The sequence below is a fragment of the Choloepus didactylus genome, chromosome 20 (genome assembly GCF_015220235.1).
Source record: "Choloepus didactylus isolate mChoDid1 chromosome 20, mChoDid1.pri, whole genome shotgun sequence".
In the NCBI taxonomy this organism is placed as follows: Eukaryota; Metazoa; Chordata; class Mammalia; order Pilosa; family Megalonychidae; genus Choloepus; species Choloepus didactylus.
In genome coordinates, this window is record NC_051326.1 from 27,860,589 (window position 1) to 27,886,638 (window position 26,050).

Below are 26,050 nucleotides of genomic sequence, written 5' to 3' on the forward strand. Positions count from 1 at the left end.
TTTTTGTACTATATCTTTGAAGCCTGGTGTAGTTTATGCTAACTGCCCATCAAAGTTGACGCAGCTACAGTCCAGGGCCCTGTCTGCCGTGTGGACAGCACAGCCCTTCAGGGGCCCTCAGAGCTGCCTCATTATCTGTCCTGGACCACAAGTGAGGAGGGGAGAATGATGGCAGAGGGGAAGGACATGGAGATGCAGAACATTTTTAGGGTACAGCCTGGGGCAGAGTGGAGGAAGAGGAAGAGGCTGGGAAAAGAGGATTTAGGATCTGGTGATCCAGGGACCATCAACATAAGTGGCCCCGCATCTAACATCCCCTGCTCTGGTGGGGCCCTGACGGCTGTGGGGACGGCAGGGAGGACACGGCCCCTCTTCCCTCCCTCTGCGTGGGACAAAATACTTACTTTCAGTGGGTTCTGCATCATTAGCTGGAACCAGCACCATCCTTTTCCTCTGAGACCCTTGAGCCTTGACCCGTCCCTGTAAAATACAGTGGAGCCCATCCTTGATCCTCACCGAGAGTCCTCCTTCCAGAGCTGACCCTGATAGCCAGCCAGCTATGAGACATGGGGCAGCCCACCTCCCCTCTTGGGCTCTGATGGAAACATCATTTAAACGCTTAAACTGCCACCCCCACAGACTCTGTTTGCTACCTCACTGAGGCTTAAGTTACATGCAGTAAACTGCCCAGCTCTAAAGTGTCCATCCAGTGTCACTGCGTAACTGTCACCCAAATCACAGAGAACATTCACCATCCTAGAGGGTTCCCTTGAGCCCGATCTAGTCAATATCCACCCATCCCAGCATGAGACAACACTTGCTCACAAGAATTTTATGAGATTCAGGCAGGAGACTATATATGAGGGCATCTCGCAAAATCTTGGAATAAAACCTGTTTATTCCAAAAATACAAGAACACTTTAGTAATAATAATATATCGTATCAATATTCTAAATAAAAAAGACAACATCAAATAGTCCAATGGAGAGTGGAAAGCCATTAAGCCAAATGAAACTCCAAATCTGACCTTTTGAAGACATCTCAGAACAGAAGGAGGCATCCTTGAGGATAAGAATCTCTTCCTCAACAGAGGAGACCGTGTCATTCTCATTGGCTCAGCGCTAGAGGCCTCGCTAACACAGGCAAATCAAGAGCAAGCGGCCTGATACTGAATATTTCTTCCTTCTGGGACCTTAGCCCATTCTGGTCTGGGGAGGCCTGATTGGGGTAACCAAGGAAACCATGTCTAGACAACAGAAAACTAAAACCTACACCAAGAAAAATGAGGTTATGGCCCAGTCAGGGGAACAAACTTGCACTTCAACTGTGATGCAGGAATTGAAACAACTAATAATAACTGAATTCAAAAAGTTTAGGGAAGATATGGCAAAAGAGATGAACCACATAATGAAAACACAGGATGTACATAAGGTAGAAATTGAAAGTTCAAAAAACCAACTGGTGGAATATATGGACATGAAAGGCACATTCCTTAAGAATGGGGAGCGGTTGCTTATGATGAGCAGAATGTTCAACTAGGGTGAACTTAAATATTTGGAAATGGACAGGGGTGATGGTAGCATGTAATGAAAGTAACTAACAGTGCTAAAAGATTTGTGAAGATGGTGGAAAGGGTAAGCTCAGAGTCACACATGTCACCAGAAGGAAAGCTGGAGGTTGAAAGATGGCAATGTATAAAACAGTGAATCTTGCGGTGGGCAATGTCCATGATTAACTATACAAACATTAGAAATCTCTGTCACGAACTAGAACAAATGTATGTCACTATAACTAGAGGTTAATAATAGAGAGGCATATAGGGAAAAAAATATACCCATTGCAAACTATATACTACAGTTAGTAGTATTTTAACATTCTTTCATCAACAATAACAAATGTACTATACCAAAACTATGAATCAATAATGGAGGCGGGGGGGCGTGGTTAGGGGTATGGGAGGATGCGAGTTTCTCTTTTTTTGCCTTTGTTTCTTTTCTGGAGTAGTGAAAATGTTCTAAAAATTAAAAAAAAAATTGTGTTGATGGATGCACAGCTGTATGGTGGTGCCGTGGGCAACTGATTGTATCTTTGGATCTTTGGATAGTTGTATGGAATTTGAACAATCTCAGTAAAATAAAAAAAAAAGCATTGGAAAAAAAAAAAGAGCAAAGGGCCTGCCTGCTCTTAGTATCACTGAGCATTATTCAGAACTCTCTGGCTGATGCAACAAAAATGAATCAACTCTGGTCTGAGAAAACCCGATTTGGATAACCAAGGAAACCATGCCTAGACAACAGAAAATTACAACCTACACTAAGAAAAACAAAGTTATGGCCCAGTCAAAGGAACAAACGTACACTTCAACTGAGATACAGGAATTTAAACAACTAATGCTAAATCAATTCAAAAAGTTTAGAGAAGATATTGCAAAAGAGATAGAGGCTGTAAAGGAAGAACTGGACATGTATACGGCAGAAATCAAAAGTTCAAAAAACCTACTAGTAGAATCTATGGAAATGAAAGGCACAACACAAGAGATGAAAGACACAATGGAAACATACAACAGCAGATCTCAAGAGGCAGAAGAAAACACTCAGGAACTGGAGAACAAAACACCTGAAAGCCTACACGCAAAGGACCAGATGGAGAAAAGAATGAAAAAATATGAGCAACGTCTCCGGGAACTCAAGGATGAAACAAAGTACAATAATGTACATATCATTCGTGTCCCAGAAGGAGAAGAGAAGGGAAAGGGGGCAGAAGCAATAATAGAGGAAATAATTAATGAAAATTTCCCATCTCTTATGAAAGACATAAAATTACAGATCCAAGAAGCGCAGCGTACTCCAAACAGAAGAGATATGAATAGGCCTATGCCAAGACACTTAATAATCAGATTATCAAATGTCAAAGACAAAGAGAGAATCCTGAAAGCAGCAAGAGAAAAGTGATCCATTACATACAAAGGAAGCTTAATAAGACTATGTGCGGATCTCTCAGCAGAAACCATGGAGGCAAGAAGGAAGTGGTGTGATATATTTAAGATACTGAAAGAGAAAAACCACCAACCAAGAATCCTGTATCAAGCAAAGCTGTCCTTCAAATATGAGGGAGAGCTCAAAATATTTTCTGACAAACAGACAATGAGAGACTTTGTGAACAAGACACCTGCCCTACAGGAAATACTAAAGGGAGCACTACAGGGTGATAGAAGACAGGAGTGCGTGGTTTGGAACACAATTTGGGGAGATGGTAGCACAACAATGTAAGTACACTGAACAAAGGTAACTATGAATATGGTTGAGAGAGAAAGATGGGGAGCATGTGAGACACCACAAGAAAGGAGGAAAGATAACGACTGGGAGTGTGTAACTTGGTGAAATCTAGAGTATTCAACAATTGTGATAAAATGTACAAATATGTTCCTTTATGAGGGAGAACAAGCAAATGTCAACCTTGCAAGGTGTTAAAAATGGGGAGGCATTGGGGGAGGGATGCAATCAGCATAAACTAGAGACTGTAACTAATAGAATCATTGTATTGTGCTTCCTTTAATGTAACAAAGGTGATATACCAAGGTGAATGCAGATAAGAGGGGGGGATAGGGGAGGCATGTTAGACACTTGACATTGGTGGTATTGTCTGATTCTTTATTCTACTTTGATTTAAGGTTATTTTTCCTTTTGCTGCTTCCTAGCTGTCATTTTTTTTTGTTTCCTCTTTCTTTTGCCTCTCTACCTTCTTTGACTCTCCCTCCTGCCTTGTGGAAGAAATGTAGATGCTCTTGCTTAGTATGAGCAGAATGTTCAATTAGGATGAACTTAAATGTTTGGAAATGAACAGGGGTGTTGGTAGCAAGATGTGAGAATAACTAACAGCGCCGAATGGTGTGTGAATGAGGTGGAAAGGGGAAGCTCAGAGTCATATATGTCACCAGAAGGAAAATTGGAGGTCAAAAGATGGAAATGTATAAAACTGAATCCTATGGTGGGCAATGTCCATGATCAACTGTACAAATACTAGAAATCACTTCATGAACCAGAACAAATGTATGACAATACAATTAGAAGTTAATAATAGAGGGGCATATAGGGAAGAACTATATACCTATTACAAACTATATACTACAGTTAGTAGTATTTCAACATTTTTTCATAAACAGTAACAAACGTACTATATCAATACTAGGAGTCAACAATTGAGGGGGGTTGGTTAGGGATAGGGGAGGTTTAGAGTTTCCTTTTCTTTTTTTCTTTTTTCATCTTTCACTTTATTTCTTGTCTGGAGTAATGAAAAGTTTCTAAAAATTGAACAAAAATTAAGTGTGATGGATGCACAGCTGTATGAGGGTACCCAGGGGAAAGTGATTGTACACTTTGGATCTTTGGATAATTGTATGGTATCTGAACAATCTCAATAAAAATGGAAAAAAAAAATGAATCAAAAAGAACGGAATGGAGCAGACAAAATAATCGTTATTTTAGGTATGATTGTGTCCTTAGAAAAGCCTACGTTTTGAACTACAATAATTAAAGTTATATCTGGATGAATATTTAAAAAACAAACCAGAAACCACCTATCAGAAAAGGTGTTCATAAGAGGATCCAATTCATAATGATTGCAAAACACATAAAATAGTAAGAAACAGCCTTAATAAGAAACAGGAATAACTGACCTGCAAGAAAACATAGCTCTTACTTGAGCTACAATAAAATACATGAATTGATGAATATTATCTTCTTCAAAAAGAAAATAATATTCATTAAGCAATTCATTGAGTAACAAAAACAAAATTCATTACAGATTAATTGATAGATTAAATGTCAACACAATAAAAATTCCAATGATTTTTTTATTTTTTTGGTAAAACGGGAACTGTATTGTAATTCTATATTTTACTTGGTGGGTAAAATTAATAAAGTTTTGAAAAAGAGTCGAGGAAGTGTTCATTTTTATCAAATATTACAACCTATTAGAAAATGACATTTGGCAGAGTATTGTACATAATGTAATCCTTTTCATTGAAATAAAATATACACACATACATGGCACAGGCATAAAAGTTTTGGCAAAGAGATCACAAGAAATTATCTATAGTAATTGTCTTAAAAAGGTACAGGGTGCTGGGGCAAGAGTGGGGAGACTTTCACTCTTTACTGGCTTTAACTACTTAAGTTCTCTGTGGATATCTGTTCCCCTCTTTTTAAAAAATGTCCATGGTGATGAAACACATAGGATGGATAATGGGCCATTTTCTTGTTCTTTCTATACCTTATCTATATTAAAAACAAAAACAAAAACATAGTATCAATGCTAAAAAGGTCATGCATGGCACAGAGCAGTCGAGGTAGAAAGAGACAGTTGTGTATTTGGAAATGTGACACGTGGTAAAGGACCAAAACCAGAGGGAAAAGCAAGAAGCAGTTACTGCAAGATGGGGAACCAAGAGAGTTACTCAGTAATTCTGTAGCTCCTCCTACATATTGTTTCACATAATAAGTTCCCTTGAAATTCTACAGCTATTTGATAACAACAGAAACACTAAAAATAAACCCTACTTAAGAAAGTAGAGTAGTTCATTTTATCTTAGGTTGGGGGAAGGATTTTCTAAGCTTATGAGCAACAAGAAAATAAAAAACCAATAGATTGAAATACACAAAATTTAAAACTATAATACATTTAAATAATAGACAAAATGAAAAAAGCAAAAAAGAATTAGGAATCTATCATTTGTATATGACAAAATGCACAGGGACAAGACCAGGCCTTCAAAGAAAGATGCTAATAGACAAGACAAAAATCATAAGGAGTCAATTTTAAAAAGTAGATTTAAACAGCTAAAAAAAAATGTGAATAAATAGAAAAATCCAGATATAAATCAATAACTTTTGCCCGGTTATCAATTTTTTTTTTACAGAAGGAACATGCGATGTCAGATCAAAACTGATGAATTCTTGGAAGACAAGACAGTGTGCGACTGTTTCTCTGTGTCAGAGGGCGCCCAGGGAAAAGAACTTCCACACATTGACCCAGAAATTCCACATGCTTTAGGAAACCACGTCTCCAACATGGCTGGACACCTAGGCTAAGATCTCCTTTCAAGTATCACCGGTGTAATGATTTCAGTAATTCTAAATTTCCAATATCACAAGGAATGACTTCCTAAGTTGGGCTGTCTGAGCTGTGCTCCGGGGGTGAGCCCCGCCCCTCACGCGTCAGCCCCGCCTCCTCGCGCGTCAGCCCCGCCCCTCGCGCGTCAGCCCCGCCCCCGGGGCCAGGACAGCCCCCCGGGTTCCCTCCTTACCCTTTTCTTTCCCCAGCTAACTGTTCATCATGAACTTGGGGAGGCAAAGAACCCCGCCCAGGACTCCGCAGGCTGTGGTGGGTCTTGTCATCCTTCTGCTCCCAGGGGTACCACTGCAGGGGTGCAGAGGACCCACAGCCCAGGCCTCAGCTGCTGGCACCCTGACCCAGGACTGTACGGGGATTTCCCCTGCCTGACTGTCATCCCCCAGTCCCCAGGTGCACGAGTGCTGTCATGAGTGGGTCTCACAAGCAGCAGGAAGGACACGGCTGCAGCACAGCCAGCAGGTCTGGGGCTCAAACTACACCCTTTGCCTCTTACAGTCACCCCCAGAGACACCAGGCAAGTGTACAGAGCTGGGCAGAGGAGGACAGGAGATGTTCAGGGGCTGGGACCCGCCAGGAGGGGACAAACAACTCACTCTTGCCAAGCACTTGGAGTCCTCTCCACAACCTAAAAGAGAAGAGGGTCTCGTTTAGGGAATGGGGGGCCCTCTCTGGGACTCCACCCTTCCCCAGGCTCCCCAAGGGCACAGCAGATGGGGATGTCTCTAGGAGCATCATCAGGGTCTCACAAAGTGACAAGTACCCTGGACCCAGAGGCAGGGGCAGGGAGGACAAGGAGGGACCATTCCTAACTCGGGATGCCTCAGGGAGGGGAGAGACAGGGGAAATAAAATATCAGCCCATATGAAAATCTCCTTCTGATTCTGCTCATGAACCCTCTGGCTACCTCGCCTCTTGACTCTTGTCAACCACCAAGGAATCACCGGCAACTCTGGCCTTGCCAGGGCCCCAGCAAGTAAGGACTGGCCCTGTCTACCGAGACATGGAGGGACGGGAGGCCACAGCATCACCGAGGAATGGGTGGGTGGGATCCAGGCCCTGTGTGGGAGCAGGTGGATGGGAAGAGGGTCCCTCCCCAGGGAGATGGGGGTGATGACAGGGACAAGGGCAGAGCTGGGTCTTTTGGTAGGGAGAGCACAGGGCATTCTCGTCTGCTATAAATAAAACCATGAGAGAGGGGCTCAGCAGAAGGGGACCCAGGACCCATCCCTCCTCCCACCCACCCCTCATTTTGACAAGTGCCCCCATGAACAGAAGGCCCAACATGCACACAAGAATAACCAGGACCACCACACTCCCAATCAAGATGCTCAGAACACCTGAGGAAGTAGAGGCAGGAGACCCCAGGCCACTGTCCACCGGCTCCTCAGAAACAGTGGCTTCCCCTGTGGTCTCGGTACCTGATCCTTGGTGGACACACTCAACGTCTCCCCAGGGGGTACAGGGATGCGCCTCCACCATCCCTTTGGGGCACCTAGGTACAGACATGGGGGAAAAAAGAAGGGTGCTGTGATGAGGGCTGGCAGAAGAGAAGAAAGAGGGGTGATCCTCCCCTCAATGTCCCCTGACATAATAGTAGAGGAAGAACCTGCTTCTGTGACCCCAGGACCGAGTGTCCCCCGTGCTCTCCCTGTTGAGTCTGGGGAAGGATCTGAGCCTGTGCAGTTCAGCCCAGGGGCTCCCTGCTAAGTGCTCAGAGCTGCTGCGTCAGGGGCCACAGCTTCCCCCAGCTACCTGAGCAGGTGAGGGGTCACTTCACGCCAGGTGAGGTGTAAGAAGCCCTCTGTCTCCACGGTTGAGCCGCCTCCTCCAGCAGCCTGTCCTGCTCATGCAACTAACCGTTACCCCCAGCTGTGGACCTGTGCCTGCCTCAGCCCAGCGCACACCAGAGGGTGAGGGGTCAGGGCCGAGTGGGAGGCAGGCTGAGTCGGCTCAGGCCTTGGTGCGGAGCGTGGAGGGGCTGCACACGTGGCCTCTTCGTGACTGTGGGCCGTGGGTGCTTGGTCTTCATGGCTGCTTCCCACATAAACATGTTTAAATTGCCTATTTTAACCTTGTTGGTAAAAGATGAATACAATCCAAGATGGATGCTTGTCAGTTAATTCTTTGGATTGCAAAAGAAATGAAACGTTTCTGCTAACACTATCGTGGCCCTAAGTCCTGACCCTGCGCCCAGTGGAGAAGGGTCCCTGGCTGATGGAATCAGGTGAGGAGGGGTTGAGAGGGGGCAGTGCAGGGGGCAGTGGTGGGAACATGCCTATGGGGGAGGGGGGCTGCCCCAGGCTCATAAGAGCCCACAGACCCAGGGAAGTCCTGCAGGGGTGGGGGCTCCACGGAAGCAGGGGGAGAATGGGGGGAAGGAGGCCTCGGGTCCCCCCAGGATCTGTGGGAGCCCCTGGGCTCCTGGATCTCACCCAGTCTTGCACTTCTGACAGAACTCCAGGGCATCCTCTCCACGGAAAGTGCCAGGTTTGCATCGACACTGTGCATCCCGAGTCCTGGTGCACGGGCTCATCTCCTCTTCATCTACAGGCAGAGCATAAGGTTCAGAGGGTGATTCTCTGCACATCCCTCAACCCTTCACACCACCCAAATCCCTCCCACTGAGCTCAACTCAGGTCACAAGTGGTTCTGAGGGCCGGTGTCAGGAGCACACACATGAGGCAGGAAGAGCATGAGCACACACCCATCAGCATATGCTCACACTCACGAACACTGGACCTGCTTCATTATTTAGTGCATGAGGTTCGGGAAAAGTAATCCTTGAGGACATAGGATCCATGGCAACGGGTGGGGAATACCTGAGGGACCCTGCGTGGAGAGGAGCTCTGGGTGAAACCAGGTCCTGTGAATAGGTGGTGGTGGGGGCTGTGGGTGGGAGGCTGGGGCTGAGCCCCTCGCCAGGAGCCCCGAGCCCAGGACCCCACCCCTGTCCCCAGCTGCAGGCTGAGCCCTCCCCTGGGCTGTCACCACGCTGGCCTCCATCTCGAGGGACAGATTATGAATGATGCCTTCCAAGTGATGGTTTAAAAGATTTTCCCTACCGAATGGCATGTATTTAACAAAAAATTCCTGTTTTCTTTTGTTTTATTTTTTATGTTTAAATATAATGTGGAAATCCAGAGTTCCTGATTCAATTTTGGCTACAATTCCTACCTCATCATCCTGTACCCTAACTCTAGGCAGGGAGTCCCATTTCTGTACCTGATTTACAAACTGAACAGCGTAAGCAGGAAAAGAGGGCATTCCAGTGACTGGTGTACTCAACTCCAGACCGGCACAGGGTACAATTTCCACCAGCATCTGAGACATGGGATCCTGGAATGGAGAGAAAAGCTGGTGAATGATCTTCACAGGGACCCAGAGGTGGGGGATGGGGTGGGGGCGGGGGCAGGCTCCCCTCCAGGTTGTCAGGGAATCCAAACAGGGAAAAGGAACTCTTCCCAGATCTGTTTACCTCCATCCATTCCTCAGCTACTAAATAACCCAGACCACCACGGTCAATAGAATATAATCAAAGCCACCCATGAAATTTAAATTTTCTAGTGGCCACATTGAAAAAGAAAAAGGAAAAAAAGGTAAAATTGATTTTAACAATGTCTTTCATTTAACCTAGCACATCACAAATACTATTTCAACATATAATCAGTATAAAAAATTGAGACAGATTCCATTTTAAATTGTAACATAGTAATACTTTTCCATGCTCGCCAACTCTTCCAACTTCGTGCACAATTATGCACATTCCTGCACATACTCTCTTAGCCCTGTGCCTTCATTATCTTTCCTCAAGATTAATTTTGTTGGAAGTTATGCCCGAAGGGACAAACATTAAGAAACAGTCAGCCTCGTCCGCCTGTACACGCATGTATTCTCTTGGCTCTGAACCTCTTTGTCCACCCCAGTATAAAACCCCACCTTCTCCTCTGTCAGTGTGGACCATCATGGCAAGGAAGTGTTGTCTCTCCTCCCGTCACCGAAGACAAGGACCCCACATGAGCCCCCAATAAATGCTCTATCTACTTGCCAAACTGGTCTTATCTGAGTCGTTCTTTGGTCTGCATACCCCTCACAGTTCGGTGGAAGATGCCTTTTACACGGCCCCTCGCCTTACTCAGAACACGTATTCATTGTAAGTCTTTAAATTTGATGTGAATCCTTCACTTACAGCACGTCTCCCTGTGGATTAGCCACATTTCAAGGGCTCAACAGTCACATGTACCTAATGACAATGCCTGGGACAGTGCTGCCCTAGACACCGGAAACCCACGAAAGAAAGTCATAATCCGTGTCCACAGTGAGCGCACAGGAAGTGAAGACACAGACAAACAGGAGCAGAAGCAATAAAACAATGAGGGAGAAGCCATCAAATAAAGCTCATGCCTTGTATCTCAGGAGATCTGCAGATGAACCACTGGGTCCTACCTGCAGAGTGTCAAAATGATCCACAGAGAGGGGCCCAGGGCTGGCCTTGCGGGAAGGGCGAGCTCCAGGCCCTGAGCCCAGGGGTAGGAACTGCCTGGGACCCGCCTCGGCTCCACCCACCACCTCCAGGGCCCTGCGCCTCGGGGGACCCCACCCTGCCCTGCACCATCAACCTGCCCTTTCCCTTACCCACCTTCACCAATATTGAAACCTACTCTAAAACCACAACTAAATTTCAAAATATTTTTAATTAACGTATAATGAGATAACCCTTCATAACAATGGTAAGTGTGATGATTGACAATAGTGTGGGGTCACTAAGAGACAGGGTAACCCTCTCTTCCCTGGACCCCAGAAAAGGTGCCGGAAGGTCTCCTGCCTGAGTTCTGAGGGTGTGTTTCAGGGGAGCCATCCACGGTGCACTCTGACACTGTGACAAGCACACGTGTCCAAAGTGGGCTTCCCAAGGCTCAGGGCACAGGCGGCCTTTCCTACGATGCACACACTACAAAAAGGAAATGCAGATTCATTCAAAGCATTTTTAACACCCCTGACACGCTCCAGTTGTCAGCTCTGGAAGCCCCTGCACAGGAGACCATCAATCCATACCTCACACACATGTGTGAGGCACAAACGGCAGTCCACAACCCCAGGAGTAGCTCCTGCCTCCCCCAGCTCAGAGGATCACACTTCCTGGGGCACACGCAGGTCTGCCTCGGAGCCTCTGTTTCACAGGCTGCTTCTTCTGCTCTTTCCACTATGGGAGGCCATGGAAGCCCCTCCTGCCTCTGGCTTTTCCCCTCTCCATTCGAGAGTGAGCACTTGCAAGTACTAAGCCAATGCTGTCAGTCCCCTCCTGAAACCAGAGCTCCCCCCAGGTGCCCAGGCCTTGTGTGATCTTCCTCATACCCATCTCTCTGACCTCATCGCCTTCCTCTCCCCTCAGCTGCCCCAGCCTCTGCTGGATCACCCCAAGCTCCTGCCACTCTGAGGTTCTATGTCTGCTGTCCCTTCCACGTCTCTCATGTCACATTTGCCTGGAAGGGAAAATTGCATGAGGCCAGGGCCCATGTCCTCCTTGAGCACGTGCCCGACACCCAGCGTAATCAACAAGTATCTGTGGAATAAAGGAACGGGGCCTGCAGGACCCAGGAGGCTAGAAGGGCCTGGAGACTAGGCTGGTGCACAGGGCTGAGGTCAGTGTAGGGGGTACCTGGGGGGCACAGCCCCATCAACGGGGTGCGCATTGATCGCTGTGCAGCAGCCACGTGCCTGTGGCCCCTGAACTGCTGCATTGTTGGTGCTGAGTCTGTGAGGACCTGTGGGGACAAAGACGGGATGGAATGAGTGGCTTCCGGACTCTCACCTGTAGGAGGATACATATCCCATCCCTTCACCCGCCTCCAAGACCCAGCATGTAACTTTCTTCCAGCTCTAAACTCTCAACCATTCTTTTGTATTCATATTTATCGCTTCATCTTTTGGGGCCAGCTAAGCCACATATACTTTAAAACTCCCCCTTATGATAAAATAAAACACATTGATTCCAGAAAATGTAGGGAAGTGGAGGGGTAATTTTTTGGGGGTTTAAAAATCACATGTAATCCACTCAACCACAGAAGTATCCACTCACATTTTGGCTTAATTCTAATATTTGACTGCATAGTTGTGACTATTTTCTCTCTCTCACTCTCCCACACATACAGATACATTCACACCTGTTTTCAAATGAAGATAATTCAAACTAAAAAAAAAATCAGGAAACAGGATGAAATGTTACATAATAAACTTCTAGTTTTAAAAGTCTCCTGACGATAGGTGACATCATCAACAGGACGACGTAAACAGCTACTGAAAGTCTCTCCCCAGAGATTCTGCCAAAAAAAAGGACGATTCTCAAGTGTTCAGAACTCTGGAGGAAGGTAAAGACTGGAGAAGGATCCCACAAACGCTGAGTAAAAGAGAAAAATATCAGGTAGAAAACTTCCGTGCTGGCCCGGCTGGTCCTCTCCCTTCACGTGGTCCGACACAGTGCAGGAGGGGCACAGAGGCAGCAGCAGGGGTCCCTCCCACCCCCCACCAGGGACACAGTCAATAAAATGTCTCACAGCCATGAGACGCATCCCCACGATATCCAGACACAGAGGCCCAAGCCCACAGGGACACACAGCAGGACTTAAGCCTCTAGGAAGGCTGAATTAAGAACTGCCTTCACAGTAATAACTTTGAATTTTTTTTTATGTTCACATTTTTTTTTAATTTTGAAATAAATTCAAAGTTATAGGAACAGTTGCAAAATCAATACTAACCCCATACACAGAATTCCATCATACCCTGACCCCCCTCCCCCAATAGCTCAATCCACCAACTTTAACATGCTGTCACATCGCTATTTCTTTCCCTCCCTCCCTCCTTTCCTATCTATCATCCATCATCTACTGCTCTGTCTTCTGAACATATGAGAGCTAGCTGCACACATCCTTGAACATACACTATAATTCACGTATACACTTCCCATGAACAAGAACATTCTTTTATGCAATCCCATTAAGCGCAGTTAAGAAGTACAAGAGATTCAACGATACAAAGCTTACTTTCTATATTTCCTTTTCCTTATGTCTCAACTGTGACCCTTTGAGCCACCTGTCCTCTATCCTCCAATCTCATCCAAGCTCATCTTTGGCATTCAATTGTCATCTATTTAGACTGTCTTTTTTTTTTTTTCAGTTGTGGAAACATATATACAGCCTAAATCTTCCCATTCCACCCCCTCCCTAGCCTTCCATTAGTAGGATTAATCACACTTAGAATGTTGTAAAGCTCTTTCCCATCATTCATTACTAGAAATTTCCCTTCACCTCAAACAGCAACCCTACACTCATTTCTTAACTCCCCATTGCCCCTTCCCCCATTTCTCTTAACCCAAACTCTACTTTTCATCTTTATGGTTATATTCTCTGATAATTTCTTTGTGTTTACTGTGGGGCTTAAAATTAACCTCTTAAATCCATGTCAATCTTGTTTTTCTTTGATACCACCTTCACTTCAATAGGACACATAAACTATGTTCCTATACTCCTCCATTCCCCTACCTTTATATAGTTGTCTAAAATTACATATTTTACATTGAGTTCAAAACCACTGATTTGTCATTAGAGTTTGTGTATTTTATATCATGTAGGAAGTAAATAGTGGAGTTACAGTTCAAAAATTATTGACTTCTATTTGTATTCCATTGTGGTTGGAGAAGATGCTTTGAGTATATTCAATTTTTTTTTTTAATTTCTTGAGGCTTGTTTTATGTCCCAGCTTATGGTCCCTTCTGGAGAAAGATCCGTGATCACTAGAGAAAAATGAGTGTCCTGGTGACTTGGGATGTAAGGTACTATATATGTCTGTTAAAATTCTCTATATCTCTTTCTCCTTTTTTTGTTTCTTTGTTGGTAGGGCTCCCTTTAGTATCTGAAGTAGGGCAGGTCTTTTATTGGCAAACTCTCTCAGTATTTGTTTGTCTGTGAAAAATTTAAGCTCTCCCTCAAATTTGAAGGAGACTTTTGCTGGATAAAGTATTTTTGGTTGGAAATTTTTCTCTCTCAGAATTTTAAATATGTCATGCCACTGCCTTCTCACCTACATGGTGGCCGCTGAGTAGTCACTACTTAGTCTTATGTTGTTTCCTTTGTATGTGGTGAATTGCTTTTCTCTTGCTGCTTTCAGAACTTGCTCTTTCTCTTCGGTATTTGACAGTCTGATCAGAATATGTCTCAGAGTGGGTTTATTTGGATTTATTCTATTTGGAGTTCACTGGGCATTTATGCTTTGTGTATTTATATTGTGTATAAGGTTTGGGAAGTTTTCCCCAACAATTTCTTTGAATACTCTTTCTAGACCTTTACCCTTCTCTTCCCCTTCTGGGACACCAATGAGTCTTAAGTTTGGATGTTTTATTTTATCTACCATATCCCTGAGATCCATTTCTATTTTTTTGATTTTTTTTCTCCCTTCTTTCTTTTGTTCTTTCATTTTCTGTTCTGTGGACTTCTAGGACACTGAGACGTTGTTCAGCTTCCTTTAGTCTTGTATTGTGAATATCCAGAGTCTTTTTAATTTGGCCAACAATTTCTTTTATTTCCATAAGATCTTCTATTTTTTTTTATTTACTTTTGCAATGTCTTCTTTATGCTCTTCTAGGGTCTTCTTTATGTCACTTATATCCTGGGCCATGGTCTTCTTGATGTCCTTTAAATCCTTTGCCATGTTTTTGTTCCTCGATTGTAGTTCTTTGATTAATTGTGTGAGGTACTGTGTCTCTTCTGGTATCTTGATTTGTGTGTTTGGAGTTGGATTCTCCATATCATCTGGTTTTATCATATGCATTAAGATTTTCTGTTGTTTTATTAGATAGGTATTTTTTTTTACAACTTGAAAGAACCCTATCAAGCAAAGCAAATGTCAAGAGGCCAAAAACGACAGACTCTTGCGGCGGCCTTGAATCTCCAGGAACCTGGGGGATTTGAATATTAAAGCTGTCCTTCCTCCCTGGCCACTTGTACACACGCCCCACATTCAGGGTGGACGGCTCCAGCAACACACCCAAACTGAGTTCTCCAACTGAACCCCACAAGAATCACTTCCCCACACACCGCGGGGACAAGGTGGAGAACTGACTTGAGGGGTATAAGTGACTCACAGACGCCATCTGCTGGTTAGTTAGAGAAAGTGTACACCACCAAACTGTGTTTCTGAAAAATTAGATAGGTATTTTTTTTACAACTTGAAAGAACCCTATCAAGCAAAGCAAATGTCAAGAGAAAGAACAGCAAACTAATCCCAAAGCAAGCAGAAGGAAAGAAATAACAAAGATTAGAGCAAAAATTAATAAAATGGAGAATAAAAATACTATAGAGGGAATCAATAAAGTTGGGTTTAGAATTTTAAAAAATATGGTTCTTTGACAACCAGCATTGTACTGGCCTAGCAACAGATGTGTTGATCAATGGAATCAAATTGAGAGGTCAGAAATCAACACTCAGATCTATGGTCAATTGATTTTTGACAAGCCCCCCAAGCCCACTGAACTGGTACAGAACAATCTCTTCAATAAATGGTGTTGAGAGAATTGAATATCCATAACCAAAAGAATGAAACAGGACCCTTACCTCATACCCTATACAAAAATTAACTCAAAATGGATCAAAGACCTAAATAAAAGAAAAAGTACCACAAAACTCCTAGAAGAAAATGTAGGGAAACATCTCCAAGATCTAGTGATAGGCAATAGTTTCTTAGACTTTACACCCAAAGCACAAGAAAGAAAAAATAGATAAATGGGAACTCCTCAAAACTGAATACCTCAGTGTCAAAGGTCTTTGTTAAAAGGGTGAAAAAAGGCAACTGACTCAATGGGAGAAAATATTCTGGAGCCATGTATCTGATAAGGGTTTTATTTACAAAATACATAAAGAAATCCTACAACTGAACAATAAAAAGACAAACAACCTAGTTTTTAAAACGGGCAAAAAACAAGAAGAGACGTTTTTCCCAAGAGGAAATACAGAATGCTAAAAAGCACATGAAAAGATGCTCAGCTTCACTAGCTGTTATTAAACAAACAGGAAACCACAGATGTTGGAGAGGATGTGGAGAAATTGGAACACTTATTCGCCTCTTGAGGGGAATGTAAAATGGTACAGCCACTATGGAGGATGGTTTGGCAGTTCCTCAGGAAGCTAAGTAGAGAGTTGTCTTACAACCTTGCAATCCCGCTACTTGGTATATACCCAGAAGATCTGAAAGCAGGGACACGAACAGACATTTGAACACCGATGTTCACAGCCGCACTACTCACAATTGCCCAAAGATGGGAACAACCCAAGTGTCCATCAACAGATGAATGGATAAATAAAATTATATCTATCTATCTATATATATATATGATGGAATATTATTCAGCAGTAAGAAGGAATGAAGTCTTGAAGTACATGACAATTTGGATGAATCTTAGGACATAACGCTGAGTGAAATAAGTCAGACACAAAAGGACAAATATTGTATTATCTCACTGATATGAACTAAGTATAATATGTAAACTCAGACATAAAGTATAGAATAGATGTTACCAGGATACAGAATGAGGCTAAAGAATGGGGAGTGGTTACATAATATGTGAAGAACGTTTAACTAGGTTGAACTTAAACATTTGCAAATGGACAGAGGTGACGGTAGCTCGTTATTGTGAAAACAATTAATAGTACTGAATGGTGTGTTAGTGTGGTGCAAAGGGGAAGTTTAAAGTCATATATGTTACCAGAAGGAAAGTTGGAGGTTAAAACATGGGAATGTATAACAGTGAATCTTGTGGTGGACAATGTCTGTGATTAACTGTTTAAGTATAAAAAAGTGTACTGCACTATAAAATAGTGTAGTACATTTGCTCTAGTTCATGAAAGAAAAATTAAAACAAATGTATTACACTACTACAAAGAGTTAATAATAGAGGGGTGTATGGGAAAAATGTACCTATTACAAACTATGGACTATAGTTAATGGTAATATTTTTTAAATTCAGTTTTATTGAGATATATTCACATACTATACAGTCATCCATGGTGTACAATCAACTGTTCACAGTACCATCATGTAGCTGTGCATTCATCACCCCAATCTATTTTTTTTTCCATTTTTCACTTCTACCTCTTTATTTGAAGTTCATAATAAAGTCACAACTGTAAAACAAATGCATTTAAAAACACAGAAGATACATTGTAATGATAAAAATATGCAATGATCATGAATATCTACTGTACATTTTGCCAAAGTCAAAAGAATGAAAGGCAATACAAAAAAAGTCAATCTTCAAATATATCCTTAACAAAAACTCTCTCCTAAATAGTAAAATCCTCATTTAAGAATATACATCTTTACTTCTGGACACCAGTTGCAACAAGATGGTGGGAGTTGGGGGACAATAAGATGATACTCTCTCAAGGTTTTCTAGATAAAAATATGTGGGCACCAGGAATTCAGGATTAAACTTTTAAACACACATTTAAAGCAAAATAAAATGAACATTTCTAACATGATAACTGGATGAAACTACGTTACATTTCCTTTTCTTGATAGAAATGAGATGGGATATTTCTTAACAGTAACACCTTAGTAATTACCTAAAAAAATGTGGAGATCCCCCTACCCCCCACCCCCGTCATTCATACAAAACAAGTATCTTCCATGAAATTATCTTTCACATTACTAAAATATGCTCATTTACTTGGGACAAGTAATGCTTGGAAAACTTCTAATACTTGTTTTCAGATGTGTAGAATTATCAGAGCTGAGATTTTTGAAACCATCTATGTATTACCAGTATTTCAATCATTGCAAAGATATAATAATCCTTTCACTACCGATTGACTGAATTTCCTTAAGCAAATCTGATTTACTATTACAATAGTGATGCTGGTGTAGTAAGTGATACTCTCAAGTTTTTCTTTTAAAAAACATGCAACCCATGCAACATTAAGTGGTAAATATGTTACAATGTACACTTTCTTGACAAGGAATGACTTTTCAGAGCCTACCAGGAAAGTAAACCAAATAAACTGAAAACAGCATTTATGACCTGTTTTATTACTGATAAGCTACAACTAAAATCCAAGCAATGGATAGTTTATGCATGTGATATTAAGCAAACAATCAAAACCATTATAAGTTTACCCAAAGAAACTAAGGATAAGATGGGAAGATGTTAAATGAGCACAACATAGGTCCCAAAGATTATACTATGATTCTCAACAGGATCTTCAACACGAAAGGCATCTACATACAATTTCTATGAATATTTCTTATATTAAAAAGATAAATTCCAAAGCAAATGTCAGCTAGCTCAGCCCTACCTTGTCAAACATGAATATTCAGATGAAAGAAGCTCCATTTGCTAAAGTACATCTGCTGAACAAATCTGCTCTGCTACTAAGAGCTGTCCAAGAGGGGACGGTCACTCATGCTTATTCGTTCATGGTCTGGGCTATTAAAAAAGGAACATAGAATGATGGACTTTTTTTTTTTTTATTAAATTCAGTTCTATTGAAATACATTCACACACCGTACAATCATCCATGGTATACAATCCACTGTCCACAGTATGATAACATAGTTATGCGTTCAAGAATGATGGACTTTTAAAAACTAAGTACTTTATACAGTGGACTACAGAAAAAATGATCCTAAATATATCATCTTTTAAAACTCCAGAGAGTAAGATAACCTCATTATTTATAAATACTGAAAATGTAAAGGATCCATAGAAATTAAGAGTTGTATTAAGTATAGACTTTAACATTCACTCGATGTGCTCTTAAGATCTATATGAGAGAAGCACTTATTTTCCTCATATATTTTGGCAATGGATTCAAAAGCAAAGTAGCAGGGCTGTTGAATTCCATGAAACTTTTTGTCTTCTTTAAAGCTAAATTATTCAATATCTTTATTGTTATTGCACTCATATATTGCCCGGAATACATCTACAGCAACTCAGCAATGTGATTGCAACAAAAGTAAGGTAAATAGGTTTACGAAGCATTTGATTTCGATTTCCTTATTAGATTAGAAAGTTTTCCTAGCAGAAATTTAAGCAACGGCAATTCCAATCAGATTATATATGCTTAATCATTATTTAACCTTACATAAAATTAAATTTAACCCTCACCACTACAAATCTATTAGGAATCAGAAAAGGAATTACAGTACATAAAGTCTTGATCATTGCTGCATTCCACTTTGAAATCACTGAGTCAAAACAGCACTTTTCCGAAATTTAAAGAAAAATAGATTTTATAAAAGGGATTCTTTTTAATCACTGAATACATTATTTTTTGTTACTAAGACAGAAACATGTTACACTTTTTCCACTACAATTCTCTCTGAAAGTAATAATTTTCTCTTTTAACTCCTAACAAATGCTACATTTTCAAGACTGAAGGAATTATCAGTAGGCATTCTTTCTTCTTGATCTAAGTTATTTTTCTCTAAAATATGTCAAGTAAGCTTTTAAAGATTCAGGGAGGGGCAGCTTCATGATTTTTTCCCTCAGTAAATTTTGAGGAGGCTGCTCTGGCTTCATGGCTTCACTGTGATCTTTCTCTTCCTCTTCTTTGTTATCTTCTTCCATTTTTTTCATCCTCCTCACTGTCTAGAGGCTGAGGAATAAGCTGATTACCCACAAACACATAAGTGTTAATTCTTTGTTTAACTCTCTTCCGTTTCCTTTTCGGTGGCACTCTTTGAGGAATCCCCTTGGCCTGCATTTCATCATTTATGAAGTTTCTGAGTGTGCGTCGAATGTAAATACGAGCCAAGTCCTGCAGATTCCTGACAGCAAATGGGGGGGAGTCCCACTGAATCTGGTCTGCCATTATCATTCTTACTTGGTTGAACAAGTGGAGCAAATGAAACAGCAAGGATATTTTTACTTTCCCAAGTGTTTTGTCCAGTTCGCATAATTTGTGTTAACTGATCCTCTATAGGCATGACCAGAATGCCTCCAACTTTTAATAATATTTTCATGTAGTTTTCATGGTCTTTCTGGACTCCGGCTCCACAATAAATTCAATCATACTGATGGCTGTCAGATGCTATTTGGCGGCAATTATCAACCACAAATGCAGGTTCACAGAACTCAAATCTATCAAAGCTATCACTATTTTTGATGAAGCTCTCCAGTTTTTCCTTGGCATATTCCACCACATCTGAATGAAGCTCAATCCCATGATTTATTCTGAAAGGACCTGCGGCTGTCGGCCGGCCGGTCGGTCGGTCCCGCCAAGCTGCCCGCGGGTCCAGCCGCTAGGGCTCCTCCGGCTCCGCAACAGCCGGCCGCCCGCCTCCGCCACAACAACCCACCCCAATCTATTTTTGAACATTTTCCTTACACCAGAAAGAATCAGAATCAGAATAAAAAATAAAAATAAAAAAAAGCACCCAAATCATCCCCTCCATCCCACCCTATTTTTCATTTAGGTTTTGTCCCCATTTTTCTACTCATCCATCCATACACTGGATAAAGGGAGTGCGATCCACAGGGTTTTCACAATCACACTGTCACCCCTTGTAAGCTACATTGTCATACAATCGTCTTCAAGAGTCAAGGCTACTGGGTTGGAGTTTGGTAGTTTCAGGTATCTACTTCTAGCTATTCCAGTGCATTAAAACCTAAAGAGGGTTATCTACATAGTGTGTAAGAATGTCCACCAGAGTAACCTCTCAACCCATCTGAAATCTCTCAGCCACTGAAGCTTTATTTTGTTTCATTTTGCATCCCCCTTTTGGTCAAGAAGATGTTCTCAATCCCACAATGCTGGGTCCAGATTCATCCCTGCATTGCCAGGGAGATTTATACCCCTGGGAGTCAGGTCCCACATAGCGGGGAGGGCAACAAGATCACCCACTAAGGTGGCTTAGTTAGAGAATGAGGCCACATCTGAGCAACAAAGAGGCACTCAGGAGGAGACTCTTAGGCACAATTATAAGCAGGTTTAGCCTCTCCTCGCACTTATAATCTTCATAGGGGCCAGCCCCAAGACAGAGGGCTCAGCACATCAAGCTGTCAGTCCCCAATGTTTGTGAGAACATCAGCAACAATCCAGATGAGAAAGTCCAACACCTCTGTATCCTCCCCCAGCTCTTCAGGGGTGCCCCGAATATATATTTTTATTCTCCACCCAGATTACTTTAGGATGTGTTGCTATTTCAACAGTAATATTTTAATACTCTTTTATCAAGAGTAGCAAATGTACTCCACCAACACTATGAGTCAATAATAGGGGGGAAAAGGGGTATGGGATGTTTTTAGTTTTCTTTTTTATTTTTATTTCTTTTCTGGAGTGATGAAAATATTATAGAATAGATCATGGGGTTGTATGCACAGCTATGTGATGATACTGTGAGCAAGTGATTGTATATTTTGAATGGCCTGTACAGTATGTGAATATATCTCAAAAAAATGCATTAAAAAATAAAAACATTAAAAAATTTTAAAAGGTCCCTGACAAGTTGTTCCCAAATAAGCTGGTCCATCTCCCAATAAATAGCAGAGACTCTCACAAACACTGTGATTAGGGTCAGGACATCTATGCATAAAGACATCATGGAGACATCTGGAGAAATCGAAATGTAGCCTGAGGATTAGAGGCTAGTGGTGTGTCTGTGCAAATTTTCTCACTTTGAGAGTGGAGCTGTGGTGATGGGGGCGAATGTCCTTTCTGATAGGAAACACCCACTAAAGCCTTTGGTAGTGCTGTGCATTGTACTCCACAAGTGCAGGAGGAAAGTTTCTTTTCATAGTTTATGCAGCTTTTCTAAAATTGTGAGAGTATTTTCAAAAAGAACAGCAAATTAATGGGAAAAAATAGTTTAAAAAATCTGCTTGAGTGGATGCTGGTTCTACTGACTGGACCTAATCAGGATAAAATGCAGCCCCATAACACACAAGAGCCTTTCAAAGGGTTTGGTGACGGCCTGGCTGACATGTGTCCCCAGGTCCTCCCTGGCCTGGCTGGGCATCCTCTGAGGTCACACAATGTCTGTATCTCCTTTCTCTCTTCTCAGGAACATAATCCCTCTTGTTCTCTCAGACTCCCTCTCAGGGCTTCTTTCCATTAACCTTCTACTGTGAAATAATTTCAAGCCAACAAAAAAGTGTAGACTTCTGCAGTGAACACCCATCTACCTATTACCTCAACTCTGCACTTAATATTTTGTGATTTTTTTTTCTCATTTACTCATCTATCCATTCCTTTCCTTTCATTGACCTAGCTTATGATGCAGATGAATTTCAGTTACGGAGTACAGTATACTTCTCCTATAAATAATTCAGCAGATATCCCACTCACTGGTCCAATAATTTTTAAAACCTTATTTTAAAAATATTTTATGACAAAATTTACAGTGAAATACACAATTCTTAAATGTACCATTTTACGAGTTCTGATAAATACTCACACACCTGTAACTCAAACCCCCTACCTAGATTAGAGAACATTATCAATACCACAGAAAATTCCCTCCTGTCCTTCCACAGTTCATCCTAATCTACACCACATTCCAAGAAGCCATATTTTTTCCACCATGGATTAGGTTAGCTATTTATAGTATTTCAAACATATATACTCATTTGGGTGAGCCTTAACTCACTCAGCATGTTGACTTTGAGATTCCTCTATGTTGTTTCATGTAGGAGTAGTTTGTTCCTTTGGTTGATTAAATAGTCTTTCTCTTTATACCTATTCCCCAGTGCAACCATTTGCTTATCTGTTTTTCTGCTGATAGAACCCTGAGCCATTTACAGCTTTTGGCTATTAAAATAAAAGGTGCTGGGAAGGATCTAAGATGTGGCATAAAGAGGAGTGGAAGCTAAGTAGTCCCCCTGGAACAACCAAAAAAAAAACCCAGAAACAACTAGTAAATAATCCGGAATAAGTGCAGGGGGACAAATGTGACCATCCACTCATCATACATCAACCTGAATTGGGAGGAATGCCCGAGATCACAGCATAAAATCTGTAAGTAAAATCTGCAGATCCAAATCGGGAGACCCCTATCCCACAGCCCAAGCTACAAAGCCTCCTGGTGACAGAGAGAAGCTTTCTCCCAGCAAGCAAATATAGCTCAGCTGAGCTCCAACTGGGGTTTTAATTAGTGAGTGTGAACTGCTCACTACAAGGTATGAATCCTCAACAAGTAGACAGAGGCTTTAGGTGACGACTGACCTTGGGGAGCCAGAGGGTTGCCTAAGACTAGCTCTGAAGGGGACTCTCTGTTCCTTTTTCAGCTCAGTGGAGAAAGCCTCAGCCATTTTCAGTTCCCAGTTCTGTGACCCAGACAAGGGTATAGAACAGGCAGAGAGAGACCATTGAAATGCTAATAACCTCCCCCTAGGGCGTCTGTCTTCTCTAACAGGAAAGGGGTGGGGCCCAGCTCTACTACCTGCCTGTCATTCAGAACTTACACCAGTCAAGAATTATAGGCTAACAGGGGCTACCTGCTGGGCGGAAAAGCACAGTGACCGGAGGCATCAGAGGGTGTACCAATTTTCTAAGACACACCCTCAGGGAAACTGGATACTGAATATTTCTTCCTTCTGGGACCTTAGCCCATTCTGGTCTGGGGAGGCATGATTGGGGTAACCAAGGAAACCATGCCTAGACAACAGAAAACTACAACCTACACCAAGAAAAATGAGGTTATAGCCCAGTCAGGGGAACAAACTTGCACTTCAACTGTGATGCAGGAATTGAAACAACTAATAATAACTGAATTCAAAAAGTTTAGGGAAGATATGGCAAAAGAGATGAATGGTATAATGAAAACACAGGATGTACATAAAGTAGAAATTGAAAGTTCAAAAAACCAACTGGCGGAATCTATGGAAATGAAAGGCACAACACAAGAGATGAAAGACACACTGGAAACATGCAACAGCAGATCTCAAGAGGCAGAAGAAAACACTCAGGAACTGGAGAACAAGGCACCTGAAAGCCTACACACAAAAGAACAGATAGAGAAAAGAACGGAAAAATACAAGCATTGTCTTCGAAACTTAAAGACAAAACGAAAAGCAAGAATTTACATGTCATTAGTGTCCCAGAAGGAGAAGAGAAGGGAAAAGGGGCAGAAGCAATAATAGAGGAAATAATCAATGAAAATTTCCCATCTCTTATGAAACACATACAATTACGGATCCAAGAAGTGCAGTGTACCCCAAACAGAATAGATCTGAATAGGCCTACTCCAAGACACTTAATAATCAGGTTATCAAACATCAAAGATAAAGAGAGAATCCTGAAAGCAGCAAGAGAGAAACGATCTATCACATACAAAGGAAGCTTGATAAGACTACGTGTGGATTTCTCAATAGAAACCATGGAGTCAAGAAGGAAGTGGGGTGATATATTTAAGCTACTGAAAGAGAAAAACCACCAACCAAGAATCCTATATCCGGCAAAACTATCCTTCAGATATGAGGGAAAGCTTAAAATATTCTCTGACAAACAGACAATGACCGAGTTTGTGAACAAGAAACCTGTTCTACAGGAAACACTAAAGGAAGCACTGCAGACAGAAAGGAAAAGACAGGAGTGAGAGGTTTGGAAAACAATTTTGGGAGATAGTAGCACAGCAATGTAAGTACACTGAACAAAGATGACTGTGAGTATGGTTGAAAGAGGAAGGCTGGGATCATGTGGGACACCAGAACAAAAGACGAAGGATAAAGACTGGGACTGTGTCACTCAGGGAAACCTAGGGTGCTCAAAGATTGTAATAAAAGGTACAAATATGTTTTTCATGAGGTAGAACAAATGAATGTCAACATGGCAAGGTGTTAAAATAGGGTGGGATTGGGGGGAAAAATACAATCAATGCAAACTAGAGGCTAGAATTAACAGAGACATTGTATTATGCTTCCTTTAATGAAACAAAAGCAATAGACTAAAGCTAAATGCATATGGCGGTGGGGTGGGGAATAGGGGAAGGGTATGGGACTCCAGGCATTGGTGATATTGTCTGACTCTTTATTCTACCTTAGGTTAATGCTATCTTTCCTTTTGTCACCTTCTAGCTATCAAGTTTTTTGTTTGTTTGTTTTTCTCTCTTTCTCTTGCCTTTTTCTTTTGCCTCTCTGCCTTCTTTGACTCCTCCTCCATCTTTGTGGAAGAAATGCCCTTATAAAAAGCAATGGTACTCAATATATAAATATGTGACTATATGGGGAACCAACAATTGTTTACTTAGGATGGAATGTATAGTGTTTGAACAAAACCATCTTAAAAGAAATGGATTGATGAAGAAACCCTGAGGGCACTATATTGAGTGAAATAAGACAGACGCATAAAGGCAAATATTGCAGGGTCTCACTGATATGAACTAATTATAATATGTAAATTCATAGACATGAAATATAAGTTACCAGGGTATAGAATGAGGCTAAAGAATGGGGAGTGGTTGCTTATGATGAGCAGAATGTTCAACTAGGGTGAACTTAAATATTTGGAAATGGACAGGGGTGATGTTAGCATGTAATGAGAATAACTAACAGTGCTAAAATGTGTGTGAAGGTGGTGGAAAGGGTAAGCTCAGAGTCACACATATCACCAGAAGGAAAGTTGGAGGTTATAAGATGGGAATGTATAAAACAGTGAATCTTGCGGTGGACAATGTCTATGATTAACTATACAAATATTAGAAATCTCTCTCACGAACTAGAACAAATGTATGTCACTATAACTAGAGGTTAATAATAGAGAGGCATGTAGGGAAAAAATATATACCTATTGCAAACTATATACTACAGTTAGTAGTATTTTAACATTCTTTCATCAACAGTAACAAATGTACTATACCAAAACTATGAATCAATAATGGCGGGTGTGTGTGTGGTTAGGGGTATGGGAGGATGTGAATTTCGTTTTTTTTTTTGTTT

General features: G+C 41.7%; 1 protein-coding gene and 1 pseudogene across 3 annotated transcripts in view; both read right to left on the reverse strand.

Moving 5' to 3' along the window:
* Nucleotides 1-26,050, reverse strand: part of LOC119516548 (tumor necrosis factor receptor superfamily member 10A-like) — a 92,197-nt gene that overhangs the window by 13,578 nt on the left and 52,569 nt on the right. Inside the window, exons 3-8 of one of the 3 annotated variants that reach the window (XM_037812864.1) lie at nt 11,789-11,894; nt 9,355-9,468; nt 8,565-8,676; nt 7,551-7,624; nt 6,726-6,757; nt 405-480 (exon numbers count right to left, since the gene is read on the reverse strand). In XM_037812864.1, coding sequence (XP_037668792.1) covers nt 405-480; nt 6,726-6,757; nt 7,551-7,624; nt 8,565-8,676; nt 9,355-9,468; nt 11,789-11,894 — 514 coding nt within the window. Of the gene's footprint in view, nt 1-404; nt 481-6,280; nt 6,758-7,469; nt 7,625-8,564; nt 8,677-9,354; nt 11,081-11,788; nt 11,895-26,050 lie in introns of those variants that run through there. The other 2 variants (XM_037812863.1, XM_037812865.1) reach the window with 2 other exon arrangements.
* Nucleotides 19,591-20,234, reverse strand: LOC119516552 (annotated as a pseudogene).